Genomic DNA, 15,622 nt, shown 5'->3' on the forward strand with positions numbered 1-15,622 from the left:
TGTTAACACCGAACGTAAAATAAAGCCCTTACCTTGTAAAGCTAGGAATTTGGGGAATATTCTCAGATGGAAATAGTAAATTGTTCAGGATGTTGGTTGGTTTGTTACCAATTTGTCCTCGCTGAAGACCTGTCCCTATCACCTTCTGTAGGGCACGTAGCTGAGATGCTCCTGCCGTGGTTATGGCTGTCTGAATTAAAGTGTCACCATCATTACTTTTAAAAATTGGGATTTTCCCTTACTTATTTCCTATCCTGGCCTGTGCAGGAGGTTCTCATGCTGGCAGCTTCTCGTAGGTGTAGGTGGGGATGTGATTCCACAGAGGATGGGACCCAGGCAGCAGCATGGTACAAATCTGGTGCAGGTCTGGCTCAGAAGCAGCCTGTGCTTAACTGTGATGGCCAGCAAGTAACCAGCTCCTTTAGCAACTAATATAAACTGATGCAAAATAACCATAGTTTTAAAATATTTTGCTTTATTAAATGTTTAAAATAACATAAACATCATAGTAACAATTTTATGGCTGAGGTTCTCACAATTTTTGAATTTAACATTTTATCTGATTTGAGAGCTCAAAAGATTACACCTTTACATTAGAAACTTTCTAAGTAAGATTTATAACAGTAAGTTGCCTCATAGCTAACAAGAGAATAGAAATATCAGATAGAACCATATAAACTTTGGATAGTGGGAGAATATTTTACTATAAAGTGGAGTCTGCCAAGATTATATAAGATCAATAAACCTTTTATAAGCAGTTTCATGTTAATCTGAACATAACTGAATTCACGGTTGACTTTTTAGCAGTTGAGAAGAGCCAGATAGCACTTAATTATTCCCTAAATACACTTCTTTTTAAGTTGACTCAAGTAGGTCTGTATCACCTTCATACCAATAGTTAGCACCATATAATGGGATATTCACCATTTTAACTTATGGGGAATGTACAGTATATTACTTACTCTGAACTAGAATAAAGGGTCCAATTGTAACAAAAATTCACCCTTGCTTTCTGCAGTAGAATGTCAATGCTGGAAGAGCAACAGCATGCTTTCAACCTTGAAGCTGTAGCTTATTTACAAACAAAAGATTGCCCCCCCCCCCCCCCCCTTTTCCCAGTTGCTTATTCATGATAATGATTTGATTATTTAATAGTACTACAGGTTTGGTTTCCTTTACATTGGAAACTAGGATAGGTTTTATCGCTTCATCTTAAACTGAATTAGAACAGTGCATACCAAACAAGCACAGCCTGGCATTTCAATATGAGCTCCACTATTTTACGCTCTCTGTATGTTGAATGAAAAGACTGGTGCAGGAAGATGTAAATACACCCACAGACAACTATGTTTTCTTGGAAAATGTAAAATAAGAAATCTCTTGAGGAGGTGTGTAATGTGCCAACAACCAGTAGAATACTGGTATGTCTGTTACTCAAGAATTCTTTCTACGAAGAAAGAATTGTGTTTTCTTAACAAAGTTACTGAGGTGTCAGGAGGGGAGGGGGTGAGAAATTTTATTTTTTATAACAGACATGCTGGAGATAAACAGGCTTGGTTGTCAGTAAAATAGCTGTTTAAACTCTGATTAATTTTAGGGATTTTTTTTTTTTTTGTTCTTGTTACAACAATTTAATAAAAAAAAGCAACACTTCTTAATTGCAAGCTTATGCTCATTGCTCTTTAACAATGAAATGCTATTCAGTGTTTCATTGCTTTCACACAGCAGTTCATAGCTATAGTCTACAGACTAGTATGTGTGCATGGTATTAAGAAAACATTAATACACTGGATTCAGCAGTGGTCTTTGTTATTTTTGTAGCAGCACTGCAGGCTTCCAACACTGTGAGCACGTAATTACAATGCAAGTTCATAGGGTACAAAAACTATAGACGATAATCTCATTATACTGTCTTGTGGCAGATATTTTCTTTTATGGTTCTTCAGAATGACTGTCAATACTGTTCTTTATGCTGCACGTTGGTTGTTGGGGGCGAAGGGCAGGGGAGCCTTTTAATTCATAGAAGAAACCAAACTGATGACAAAATGCTGATGGAGCTCTTCCCCTGCCCCTTGGGAGGCAACCGTGGGTTTGGCAACTCATGCTTCTCTGATCTCTTGAGTCTCCCTTTCCTCATTATTTGGATGCTCTGCACTTAACAATCTTTCTGCTCTTAGCAGAGGCTGCTCCTTCTAGTTCTCACCATAGCACTGACCAAGTTACCTCTTTAGAGGAGAAAAACAAACAAAAGAAAGCCTGGGTCCTGCTTCATTCATACAGGTAGTAATATCTCTAGCCTTCAACCATGAATAGTATCCACTCCTGAATTGTTCTTGTTAATTTGTCAGTATCTCTGATCTAACAATAAATTTATTTTACTTTTCTATTGCAAAAAGGTTGTGAGTATACATGGGAGAGAGAGATGGAAAAAAAAAAGTCTGCTACTTGGCATTTTCTTTTAGATATCTTCCCCAAGATTTGGATTTCTTCAGAGCACATACAAATACATTGAGAAACAGAAATTAGAAATGTCAAAGGTAAGTTACAGCCTGAGGTGAGAACGATTTCTTATGTTAGGTCCAACTTTCCATTATTACTGTCAGAACTGGCAGCCAAATGCCATTACCATGTGTCAGTCTCTGCATTGTCTTTTTTCCTATGTTTTTTGTGTCTGTTTTGCTTCAGACAGTCACCTGAAAATATGTCAAGCCACAAGAAAAAAGACTCAGTCTTCACCGCATGTTATGTCTGTGTTGAAACAAGCTAAGAGCTTAATCTCCCCAATAGGCAAGGCCAGAGCTCTGGAGCCAGCTGCTGGCAATGGTGTGTGGGCTACAAAAGATCTCCAGAACAGCACACACCATCTGCAATATCTGTGTTTCTGCAACATTCCAAGCAGCGCCTGCTGTTTTTCAGGGATGAGTAGTAGCTTTGCTGTGGCTGTTACCTTCAGCAAAATGCTGAACTGCTTTAGAAAGTGATACCCCCACTGTCTGAGTGAAGCCTGAAGTGTCTTTCTGCACACATAGAAAACAGGTCCGGATATGCTCACAATAAGCAAAGATACATTATTTCAGACTTGCTGGGACAATACAGCCTGTGCAAATAACTGTGAATGCCTGCAAGCATATTTGAGGGATGCATGGAGTGACTAGCATTGGTGAAGGGAAGGCAGAAAAATTCACTCATAGCCCAACAATAGTAGGTCCGGTCTACATCAGTCAGGTGTTGTGGGTAGGTGTAGCAGGTCTGCAGTATTTGACTTTTCTGTGACACTGAGGGGTTTTGTCTTATCATGTAGACAGCTTAAGACATATGATCCCCTTAGCTGTTGTTTCTCTTTGTACATAAGTCAGGCACTTAAAAGACTTCTTGGATATGAGCTAGAATTCTTACCTTATTTTTTTTTAAATGAAGCTTTTTCAAAATAGTCTGCAGCTTTGTTTTGTTTTTAAGCCTGTCACATAAGAAGTCTGGAAGCTGGCTGATGACCTGCTTATTTACTTGAGGGAATGCAGTCTTTCTAGAGGCATCCCTATGGCGACCTGCCTTGTGCTGCTAAGGTAGCCACAGTCTCTGCATAGCCCAGTTAGTCAAGGATAATGCAGCTGACCTTCACCATATACACTGCTACAGTCAGTGTACATGAAATATCTGAGCACCAGCACTGAAACCTGTACCTCCTAGTTTCCCAGGCAGTGACACCTTGCATTACTGCAATGCACAGCATGCACTGCCCACTTTCTGGCATTGGAAAGCACGTAACTAACAACCAGTACAGTTTAATTTTGAAAATATGTTTTCAAGTCAAGGGCTTACAAAAATTGCTTCTTTATAAAATGGGTGCTTGACTTAATTGAACACAGATCAGAAGTAATGTGTGACATAGGGGCCTTTGCTAGGGAATGCAGGAATCCTGCCATTTTGGACACCGTGCTTCTGGTCAAGGTCTGCTACAGGCATCAGTTAGTAATTGCTTAAAACTAGACCTCTGGGGCATACAAGGGAAGATTAATTCCTTGAACCTTTAGAAAGACTTCTGAATCAGCTTGGATGCAGAAGTAAATATATACACTGTCATCACAATTTGCTCTTGCCTTCACTGCCAAAACCAAGTATAACTTTTAAAGAATGCCAGCTTTGTAGATACTATTCTCAGTATTCTCAGTTCTCAAGAGTCAGTCTTTTTTTTTTTTTTTTTTTGTGATGTAGCATTAGTTGTTCAGACAGCTAGTATGACACAAGACTAGACAAACTGGATGCTGCAATTGTTTCAAAAACTAGCTGTTTTAAAATCTCATAATCTTAAAGTGCTTATTCAGTGTAATCTGAATAAAATATATTCCAGTATTACATTTTACTTTGAAAATCTGACAGCATGAAAAATTTTGTTGCACTAAGTGTCAATGCACCAGCTACTCTGAAGAAAGTTATTTCTCTTTCTCCCTCCTCCTCCAGAGGAATCCATATTTTACTAGGTAAAACAAATATCTCCAATAGCCTTGAGCGTTAGGAAGATCCCTGGATTCCTTTCTAAAACGTAAAGTAGGACAAAACGTTAACTTCATATCGCATAACTGTTTTTATTCAAAAGTCAATAAAACCTCTCTTAACTTAAAAAAACAAAACAAAACAAAAAAAAACACAGGTTTTTAGACTCTAATTCCTCATGACGAGTGGTAGCAGAATTGGCCTGATAGGATTCCCTCAATACATACCTGTATACTTTTTTTTGCCAGTGCAAGTGCTCAACTGCAAAGTGATTTTGCTGTAATGAAATCTTGAAGGACAGTATCAGGCTGTTTTTGAAGTACAAGCAGACAAATGGAAGGGGGAAAAGGACTTTCTCAAAAATAGTAACAAGTTTATGATTTTTTTCTTCAATCTTTTAGGAAGTCTTCTCTTCATCCTTTGAATAAATAGAGCATTTTACAAGACAAAGAAATGTTCCAAGCAAAAGTGATAAATGCAAGAACAGGGCTGTTTGGTAGAAGATGAACTGCAATCTTAACCGAAGAGAGAAAAAAATGCCTTTCCATAAGAAAACAGTTTGTGAGTGAGAACAGTTAACACAGGTATATGAATTCTATGTGTGTCTTCAGTTACGGCTTGAACGTATCAGTCCTCAGTAGCAATATAAGTCAAGATCTGAAAGCTGTTCATTGTGTTCACTGGCCTAGTGTAACTGATTCCCCCCCCCGCCATGTTTTGAAAAATTGAAAATGTAAAATCATGATTTTCAATAAAATACAATTTCACTGAATGAGAATGAAGAAATAAATAGCCTCTTTATGAAGATCTCTCACAGGTTAATTTCCTTTAGCCTCTTTATGAAGACCTCTCACAGGTTAATTTCCTTGACTGGTTCTTCTCTGATGGCATCCCTTTCTTCCAAGGTTCTATGCTTTAAATTTGCTTCCTTTAAGAAGGATGATTGAATTAAGATAGCCAAGATAGTACATGGGAAGACTGTGACTTTGGTTAATTCTTACTCTTGCACATTGGACTCTGGATGAAAGGTTCCAGCTTGATCTGTTCCTAAAGCTTTATGGCTTTAAAAATTGGTCAGCTCCTATGGAAGAAAGACCACCAGGTATTAAAGCATTAGTTAAAATTAAAAAGGTGAACACATAACTGTGCACAATAAATGCAGGCTGCAATTAGAGGGAGTGGATTTTTCTGCTACTTTCAGACCCCAATGCCCATAGTTGCTGATTAGAAGGGATGGAGGTCCTTCTGGAAGAGGCTGGTTGCTGATGGATGGCTTCAGTGCCTGAGGGTGCTGGATGCCCTGAAGTAGGAAAGGAACTTGTAGCAGAGGCTCACCACAAAGTACCAGATGTTTCGAGCCATCTGTGACCTTGCAATGAAAATGCGCCAGATGATCACAAGGAGGGTGGTGTTGAATGCATATCGGATATTCCTCAGTCTGAGAAAAGAAAGAGACATATTATGAAGGAAGACAAAAGCAACAAAAACCTTACCAGCTTACTTCATTTGCTACAGATAATTTTCTAAGAAATCTTGTTTGTAAGTGGCCCTTGGGCTTTTTGCCTCTCCTATATGAGTAAAAATACTGTGCCTAAGATGTCTCTACCACCCACCAAGACTGTCTTGGAGTTACGATGTAGTGAATAGTTAATATGATAGGTGGAATAACTGTATTGTAAGTCTCTCTTGCTCCATGCACTCTACTTTCAGACCAGAATAGATACTGAAGTCATGCTGAGAGTTTTTTTTTTTAATTTTTATTTTTTCATGACAGTGTAGTCCAATACCTTCTGCTTTGATTTGGTATATCAGTTATTTTTTACTATGTAGGATTGGTGACAGACTGGAGGCATTTTACAGGAGCTGATGAATGAGATTCTCCTATTTGGATAAAACCTTGCATTTAATGCTGGGAAATTGTTCAATAATCATAAAGGTCTTCACTTTTGCAGTACTGCAGCACTGTTGATTAGTTGTATTTTTTTTGTTTGTTTGTTTTCATGTTTTTTTTTTACACCATATATTTAAACTGAATTACTATCTCTTTAAGATGCTAGTTATATTGTCCTCTATGTCAAGCAAAAGTTTCTGCAGTGCTCTTAGAAATTCTGACTTTCCAGTGTCTGACTGAGGGAAGAAAGCTTTATATCTAACCTACTCAAGACTGGTTTAATTTTTGTAAGAGTTAACTGTTTTGTTTGTAAACTCTGTCACTAATCTATACCATACTACTTGTTTGGACTATGAGGCAGTTACTAGCTTGTTAGAGTGATTCTTAGAGATTCTTTAAAAATGACCAATGAACTAAGAATTTGTTTAGCATTCCATTTCAGTGACATGGACAGTGGAACTCACTGCAACCTCATCAAGTCTGTGGACAACACCAAGCTGTGTGGTGTGGTTGACACGCTGGAGGGAGGAAGGGATGCCATCCAAAGGGACCTAGACAGACTTGTGAGAGGTAGGCCTATGTGAACATCATGAATTTCAACAAGGCCAAGTGCAAGGTCCTGCACCTGGGTCAGGGTAATTCCAAACACAAATGCAGGCTGGGTGGTGAATGGAGCCCTGAGGTGAAGGACTTGGGGATATTTGTTAATGAAAAACTCAACATGAGTTGGAAATGTATGCTTGCAGCCCAGAAAGCCAACCATATCCTGGGCTGCATCAAAACAAGTATAGCTAGCAGGTCAAGGGAGGTGATTCTCCCCTCCTACTCTGCTGTATCCTATGAAGTCAGGGTGAGAGAGTTGGGTTTGTTTAGCCTGGAGAAGAAAAGGCTCTGGGGAGACCATATAGTGGCCTTCCAGTACACAAAAGGGGCCTACTAGAAAGCTGGAGAGGGACTGTTTATCAGGGGTAGTGATAAGACAAAAGGGGAAATTTTAAACCAAAAAAGAGAGATTTTGATTAGATGTTAGGAAGAAATTTTTACTATGCGGGTGGTGAAGCACTGAAAAAGGTTTCCCAGAGAAGCTGTGGATGACCCATCACTGGAAGCATTCAATGCCAGGTTGGATGGGGCTTTGAGCAACCTGGTCTAGTGGGAAGTGTCCCTGTCCATGGCAGGGGGGGTGGAAATAGGTGATCTTTAAGGTCCCTTCCAACCCAAACCATTCTATGATTCTATGATTCCTTGCTCTGGCAACAAGATGTTTTCTACTTCTAGTATTTTCAGTGCACGAGAATGGTTTTCTTAAAGGAAACAACAGAACTCCAAGAGAGCTGTGCTTTCTCATTTTGCCTGCATTCCTCAGTAAAAGGACTGGAGAAGACAGGAAGAGCTTTAATTGAAAAGGAGGAGGACAATCTCATATTGCTCATTTAGAAGCTCATAAAACTTTCACCGGGGCTTGAAATACATAAGTTCTGCATAAGTTTTGGAGTTTTTTCCATTTTGCATCTTTCTCTCCTCCTAAGAAATTAGAAACTTCAACTTAAAATGAAATTCAAAATTGCACTAGTGCTTAAAGTTTTTATGCAATCCCCCTCAGTTGCAAAAAAAAAATAAAAATATCTAGGAGCTTCATAAAATCTAAATTTGACCGTTAGTTTTCTATTATAATTGTGAATGACCAGAAACTTCTACATTCATAAATTCCTCTTATGTATTGCAACTTCATTATTTGGTCATCTCCTGGGAAGGCATAATGTTTAGCCCCTGACTGTTAGTGTCATCAAGAGTCCTCTTTTTCTCACAGGATGAAAAAACGAAGTACCAACAATGCTCTGTCATAAAAAAAAAAAAAAAAAAAGCTATGCTATATTTATCTCCATGTTATTCGACAATAACATATTTCAATGCAAATAAGATAATTTTCCTCACAATACATTCAAGACAGCCAGGAGCTCTGGTTCTTGTCACTGGGTGTGACTTACTTTCGTAAGTGCTGCTTTGCTGCTGGGATGCCAGACATGTCCTCATTTAGCAAATACTTCTTAGCACCTAGGCAGTAGCTTTCAATGTATTCTGACCAGTGCAGCTGACGAACATCAAAGTTGTATAACTGGGAGATAAAGACAAAGAGCAGAAGTTATATGCCAGAGTTCAAAACAAGTTCACTTTAAGCATCATTCTTCACTGACCTGCTCCTGACAAGGCCCTCTCTATTAAGTTCTTAAAACCACTAAGGTTCAAAGAAGACATGGACACTTAAAAACTGTACTTCACAGCTGTCAATCAGTGACCTAAACAGCTGAGAATCTGGGCAAAGAAAGTAGAAATTTAATGCTAGCTGGCAGAAAACAAAGATAAGTTTGTCTTTCAGGTCACCACTTGTACATAAACACATGTATTGTACATGTACACACACACAATCATGGAAGAAAAATGACATTCCACTCAAGCAAACATAGAAATGAAGGCCTCCCTGCAGGTTTTTTGCATGTCACTAGAATTAGGTGTAAGTAAATGAACTGGACATCGAATCAACAGGTACCTCTGCAGTGGTTACTACTCTGTGATGTGCTCCATTCTCTTTCATCATCTAGATTGACAGAAATCCAAGGAATGGGTTACTCCATTGTTTGGCATCATGAAATCTCATTGCAGAGCTAATTATGCCAATTAATTTCAAAAGCTGATATTGGAAAAATTGTTAGCAAGCCCTCAGGTTGTCGTCTGTCTACTAGAGCAAAGAAATGATTTGTAAAGAGGAAGTGGTTTTGTTGTAGAGTGTTTTTTTTTTTTTTCTTTTTTAATGAAGCAGTGAAGTGAATGGTGCTTCTTATTTACAAGGTCCTAAAAGGACGGATACTCAGAAAAATACCTTCTTTTCACTCTCATGACAAGCCAGGCTGGTTGGTTTGGTACAAGACCTTTGGTATCAGGACAGCAACAACTTGAGCGAAGAGGGGTTATCTAACTATGTCAAATGCAAAAGGTTAGCTACTGTGCAGATCACCATGGGCATTAGGTATATTTAGAGAACTGTGCTGCCCATACTACACCTAGCTTGTCTACTTACTTGTAATGTACCTGTGGCAACACAGGATGCAGTGCATAACAATAGTTTTCGTAAGCAGCTTGGTAAGCCTGAAACACTAACTTGCACTGAAGTCCTTGCTGCTGTGACTTTTTGTTTATCTGCATCAGTACAAGCTCCTATATTACCACTAATGTTCCCTCTACATCTGCTATAGTCACAGCAGTACCAGTGCCCTTAACCATTCGAATTTGTTGCAAACAATACCAGTACGGACTAGGAAAGAAACCTCTAGACTTTTGTGCTGGGAATCTGTGTGAGAATTTCATGATGTGAGACCAATTTGATGTGAACATCTAAGTATCTCTTTGCAAGGAGATACTGACCAAAAATGCATTCAAGCTTTTCAGATCTTCTGCCTGTACTCCTTCAGTCTTTCAGTTACAACCCCATTCTTAAGGAGTTGTATTTCAACCCTTATAGGGTTGAAATTAGTTATAGGGTTAGTTAGGGTTATTATAGGGTTAGTTAGTTATAGGGAAATTAGTTATAGGGTTATAGGGTTGAAATAGTTATAGGACTACAACAGAACTTGACATCGTGCAAAGAAATTGCTGCCTGGGAACTTAAATCAAACAGAAACTTTTTTCATGTTGTTCAGGCTAAGACACCATGTGTCTTAGACACAAGACACTTGCCAATGCAGTGCCCATTAAAACTAATGTTTTAATGTTTTATGTTTTAATGTTTTAATGTTTTTAATGTTTTAATGAAAATGCCAAAATCATTCAAGTCGTTTCCTTCCAGATCACCCAGCAAATTTCATACTGCAAGAGGAGATGAGGGAAAAAGTGATATAAAGGAGCCTTCTAGCTTTCTAAAAGTGAGACACTACGAAAACTAGGATGAGAAGCTATTGAGAATGCTACACAGTTATCCAGTGATTAGTTAGTTGCAATGAAACTAACCTGAGCACATAACTTCATGTTACCATTGATATTGTCTTTCAGAGGTACCTGTACAGCACAATTAGTTTACATGGAAGTATCTCCCCATGACAGGTGATGCCTGAAATTCTTGGGAATCAGAGCTGTAATATGAAAACTGGAACTGACCATTTCTTCTAGAAATATAATGTGTCTGTACAAAAAGGAGTGCCGTTATCCTTCCTACTCCACTGGGTATTCCAGTCTATGTAGACAAACATATGGGAAGTAATAAAGTTGCCACCATTACATATGATGCCATTAACTTCTTTAACTCAAAGGCCTGAGTACAGCTGGTTCACTGAGGATATAAATTTATGTTCCTATATTGGGTTGATGTGGCAAGGGTTTGGTAGCAGGGGGGCTGCAGGAGTGGCCTCTGTGAGGTGGGTCTAGAAGCTGCTTCAAGTTAGATCAGAGCCAGTTCCACACAGCTCCAAAAGGAATCCACTGCTGACCAGAGCAGAGCCAGTGAGTGATGTTGGTTGTGCCTCTGTGAGAGATTTAAGAAAGGAAAAACAACAACAACAAAAAAACAAAAACAAACAACAACAACAACAACAAAAAACTGCTGGGCAACAGCAGCTGGGAGAGAGGAGTGAGAACCAGCCCTGTGGACCCCAAGGTCAGTGCAGAAGGAGGGCAGGAGGCACTCCAGGCACACAGCAGCAGCAGTTCCCCTGCGGCCTGTGGAGAGGCCCCCCTGGTGGAGCAGACTGTCCCCTGCAGCCCATGGGCCCCACATGGAGCAGATCTCCATGCTGCAGCCCGTGGAGGAGCCCCGGTGGAGCAGGTGGATGTGGCCTGGAGGAGGCTGCGGCCCATGGAGAGCCCTTGGGCCGGAACTGCAGCCCGTGGAGAGGAGCCCATGCAGGAGCAGGGGTCTGGGGGGAGCTGCCACCCGTGGGGGGGACCCATGCTGGAGCAGTTTGCTCCTGGGGGATGGACCCCGTGGTACGGAGCCGTGTGGGAGCAGTTCTTGAAGAGCTGCTGCCTGTGGGCAGCCCCCGCAGGATCAGTTCAGGAAGGATGGCATCCTGCGGGAACGACCTCACGTGGAGCAGGGGCAGAGAGTGACCGTGAAGGACCAGCAGGGATGAAGCGTTAGGGACGGACCACAGTCCCCATTCCCCGTTCATCTGCACCACTTGGGGGGAGGAGGTAGAAGAGGGTGGCTGTAGGGAAGGTGTCTTTAGGTGTTTTTTTTTTTTTTTTTTAGTTTCTCTTGTCTGCTAGTGATAGGAAATAAATTATATTAATCTCCCTATGCTGCTGAGTCTGTTTTGCCTGTGACAGTGAGTGATCTCCCTGTTCTTATCTCAGCCCCTGAGTATTTTTTCATTGTATTTTCTCCCCCTTTTCCTTTGAGGAGGGGGAGTGAGAAAGTGGTTGTGGTAGAGTTTAGTTGTCCAGCAGGGTAAAACCACTATAGCTCCCTTTGTGCAGGCCATTTTGTCTGTGAAAGCAAATCCAGGTTATTTACATGCCAAACAGAAACTTGAAAACAAAAGGCAGAGAGCTGCCTTGTTAACTGGAAAGACTTCACTGACTGAACTCTCAGAGAAGAAAGAGTAATACATCAGGAGAAAACATCCTCCAAAATCTTCCAAATGGAAGGTTCCTGATAAGTTCTTTAATAAAACAAGGAGGAATATATTTTTTCAGATCAAAGTCAGTACCAGTCATCTAGGCAGATGCCATTTGAAAGCTGAACAATGCACCAAAAATAATTGCTGCAGATGAACAGAGGTGGAGTTCAGCAATCCACATGCAGGGCATACTTACCTTTCTGTCCTCTGTGTTAAGCTGACCCATTAACATATTCATATTATCTGAAGACCAATCCCAGGACTGGGTGGAGAAATACTGCAGGAGCATCATAGATTTGTGCAGTCGATTGATAATCTTCATCATTCTAAAATAGAGGAGGAGAGTCAGAGATGAACTTGAAGTTTGTCCTTGCACAAAAACTGGATTTTTGATGTGTAGATGTTTTCACAGGCGAACAGTGTGAGAAACACTCCATAGCCAATAACTTAGGCTCAGGCGAGGATCTCAGTGAAGTAGTAATTTATTCGCGATTGCAATGGCGGGCGCCCCACAAGCAGGAGAGCACACCTACTAGTTCCAAAACACAGTTTATATACTTTTTGATGACAGGACCCTCCCCTGTTTCCCCACTGGAGTGGGTAATCCAGGTTCACAATCTATCTGATGCTTCACAGACAATGCCTGGCCTTCAGTTGCCGGCCTGTTTTTGAGGTGGTAATGTTTTCTCCCCTTACCTGGCTTGACTTAACATAGTGATTTTCACCTGATTGCTCTAAGGAGTCTGGTTGTCTGCATTTATGAGGTCACCTGCTGAGCTTTCTTATCACTGTAAGCATATCTCAATATCACATTCCTTCCTTCTAAACAATGTAACACTGCAAAAACAACATTCCTATTCCCACAACAGGACTTCCAAAGCCTGATGAGCCCTCCGCTGAAAACTAGCTCAGCAAGAGTCTAACAACTGCTCCAGCTGAGGTCCTGAGCCTACAGCTGCTCAGCCTTTATTTTTGTTCTGAACATGAGTGCAAACAAGCATTCTCCAGGGCAGGACTGAGGCTTAACTTACTGGCCTGAACTGAAAAAGGGTAAGAGGCCATATCTGCACCACATAGTAGTGTGAGGTGAAGAGCCCATCTTAACCAGTACCAAGTATGCACAGCAGATTGCACAACCACAAAGGCATGTTGTTTGCCTCACAAGGCAGATAATTCTCTTTCTACCACAAATGTTTGTCTGTTCTCAAGCTGGAGTTGACTCCTGAATTGAGGCTGGCTCTGATTTTGGAGTTAGCTCATACTGAGCCAGCTCTAATTCAGAGGTGATTGCGTCTGCAGCATGGACAAGATCTGAAGTCTATTGCTCAACTTCACTTTTCAGATAACAGCATCTTTTTCATGTCTTGAGGTCTCTGATCTCTCTGTTTGACTTAAAGGCCACCCTTCTCCCTGTGTAATACAGTGGCAGTTTGGAGTGATTTTTGTGTCCTTCCTTACACAGGAAGATCCTAATAGCATTGCAGTCCTGGTGGGTGACCTTGGAAATCATCGTACGCATTATTTTGGTGGGGGAGGAATGGGAGGGCACAGTGAAACTATCTGAATATCTTCCTGAAGCATCCTCGTAAAGATGAAAGCTGGTTCAGGGCTGCTACACAGGAACTTTGGAAATGTGGGTTTAGGTCCTTCATGTGTCTTGGCCTTTCTTTATGACTCATGTTTACATAAAAGGGGATGACAGTAATGCTGTCCTACCTCAGGATTATTTTACGGGTATCCCAATGGTCATGAGTATGAAAGGCCTGTGGGAGGCAGTTGTTTTAAAGTGTGATGTGCAGTGCTCAGTCCATGTTCTCTCAGACTGGATAAGGACGAGGGAAAGCATTAAAAGGCTGATTTCTGTGGAAAACAGAGCTGTTTTCACTAGGAATTTTGAGCTGCCTAGAGGGTAACAAAGTCAGTGTGACAAATAAAAGGCAGCAGTCTCTGGAAGAATGGTGCCAGGCTGGCCTCTCTCTGTGCAGATGTGACTGCCACTTCAATAAGAACCAAGCACTGCAGAAAAAGACACAATGAGTACATCAATTCAGAGGAGAGCTGTACAGCTTACTAAAAGTGATTTTAAAGCACACTGAAACCTTACATAGACACTCCTACTCAGAATTAAAGTGGCTTTCATTTTAGAAGTGATACATCAGAACTTTCACTCTGAATAGCTATGTGCACATTGATTAAACGCAGTTTATCTAAACTACTTTAAAATTGCTTCAAATTAATCTTCCTGATTGTGCATGTGTAGGCAAGTACGACAGGAAGAACTTTGTGAATATTTTAATACCTTTTAGGAACTCGGAAAACAACATATAAGATTGCATTGCGAAGATCTAGAGTTGCCTCTTAAACTGGCTTTTAAAAAGCCATCAGTATCTTTAAAGTGCTTAGGGTTAATGGAGTCTGTCAGAAAAAAAAAAAAAGGAAAGAAAGAAAAAAAAGGAAGAAAAAACATAAAAGAATTAACAGTGTGTCCCTGCTTTTGTTTTGAAAATAGGCTGTCACACTTGAAAACAAATATCCTATTGACATGGCCTCCTGTCAACGTGGGCAGAATGAGCTCTGCCTGTAGATCTACCCAAACCAACTTATCTGAGTAGCTGAAAGTATTCATCAAGGAGATGAATGAAGGCATCTAAACAGAAATGCACAAGAACTGCATTTTTCACTGTAACGGGTTCAGCTCAAATGTTGTTACCACATTTAAAATATTTACTAATTTAGATTAAGGAATAGCATGTTAAAAAACATCAACCAAGGAGATACATGCATTTCTGCAGACTCTGAGCAGCTATAGGAAAGACTTCTTTTAGAATCTCTTTTCTCCACTGTGGATGAATTGAGAGGCCAGGATTACCTGTCACCAATAGCCTTATTAGTTACACTTCAGAAAGGCATCTTGTCTTCTAGAAAGCTGTTTACAGAAATGATTTCTTTATTTTCTTCCATACTGAGCCTAGCATAAGCAGATTCTCAGGTGTGACAGATTGCCTCAAGAGACTAGTAAAGATATAAACCACATTATTTTTCTAAGACATGGATGGATGTATAGCAATAAAGATAATCCACTTAGGGCAGTTTTGCTAGACACCTAGCAATTTATGTGAAGTGAACTAACATTGAAAGTAAGATTCTCAGGAGTGGCAGTATATAAAAGTCTAAAGCTGACGGAGATGGCTTTTGTGGCAGCCATGAAAATAGCTTGTTCTTTGATAGGTGAGAGTGACAAGTGGGAAGAAAGTTAAGTCTAGGAGCTTTCTCAAAGCAGAAGAAAAAATAAGAAGGGAAACATTAAAGCAGGTTCTTTGACACATTATATTTTTATTTTTTTAATAATATTTGAATATGGTTTACTGTTCTTAAGGCATAAAGACCTGCTATTTAGGTAGGTGAAAAAAAGAAAGAATGAGCTGTTACCATGCTCTCTCTATCTCACATTATTGCAGTACCTGGATGAGCTTAAGTAGCCCTGTAAAAAGAAAAGGTGAATTATAAAAAAAAAAAAAAAAAAAAAAAAAAAAAAGACGGTGAAATAACAAGTTCATTGCTGAGCCATGTTTGCTCAGGTCACAGATCTGAAAGTGCACAAGAAAAGATCCTTCTCAGCATGAGTTCATGC

General features: G+C 40.1%; 1 protein-coding gene across 6 annotated transcripts in view; it reads right to left on the minus strand.

Annotated features, from left to right (window-relative positions):
- Window positions 1–465: 465 nt before the first annotated feature.
- The window catches only part of FAR2 (fatty acyl-CoA reductase 2), a 155,967-nt gene continuing 140,810 nt past the window's right edge, over window positions 466–15,622 (minus strand). For all 6 annotated transcript variants that reach the window (XM_040544999.1, XM_040545000.1, XM_040545002.1 and 3 more), the window contains 3 exons: window positions 12,188–12,317; window positions 8,371–8,498; window positions 466–5,929 (listed from right to left, as the gene is read on the minus strand). In XM_040544999.1, coding sequence (XP_040400933.1) covers window positions 5,767–5,929; window positions 8,371–8,498; window positions 12,188–12,317 — 421 coding nt within the window. In that variant the 3' untranslated portion in view covers window positions 466–5,766. The remainder of the gene's footprint in view (window positions 5,930–8,370; window positions 8,499–12,187; window positions 12,318–15,622) is intronic.

Source organism: Cygnus olor, chromosome 1, assembly GCF_009769625.2.
Source record: "Cygnus olor isolate bCygOlo1 chromosome 1, bCygOlo1.pri.v2, whole genome shotgun sequence".
Classification (NCBI taxonomy): Eukaryota; Metazoa; Chordata; class Aves; order Anseriformes; family Anatidae; genus Cygnus; species Cygnus olor.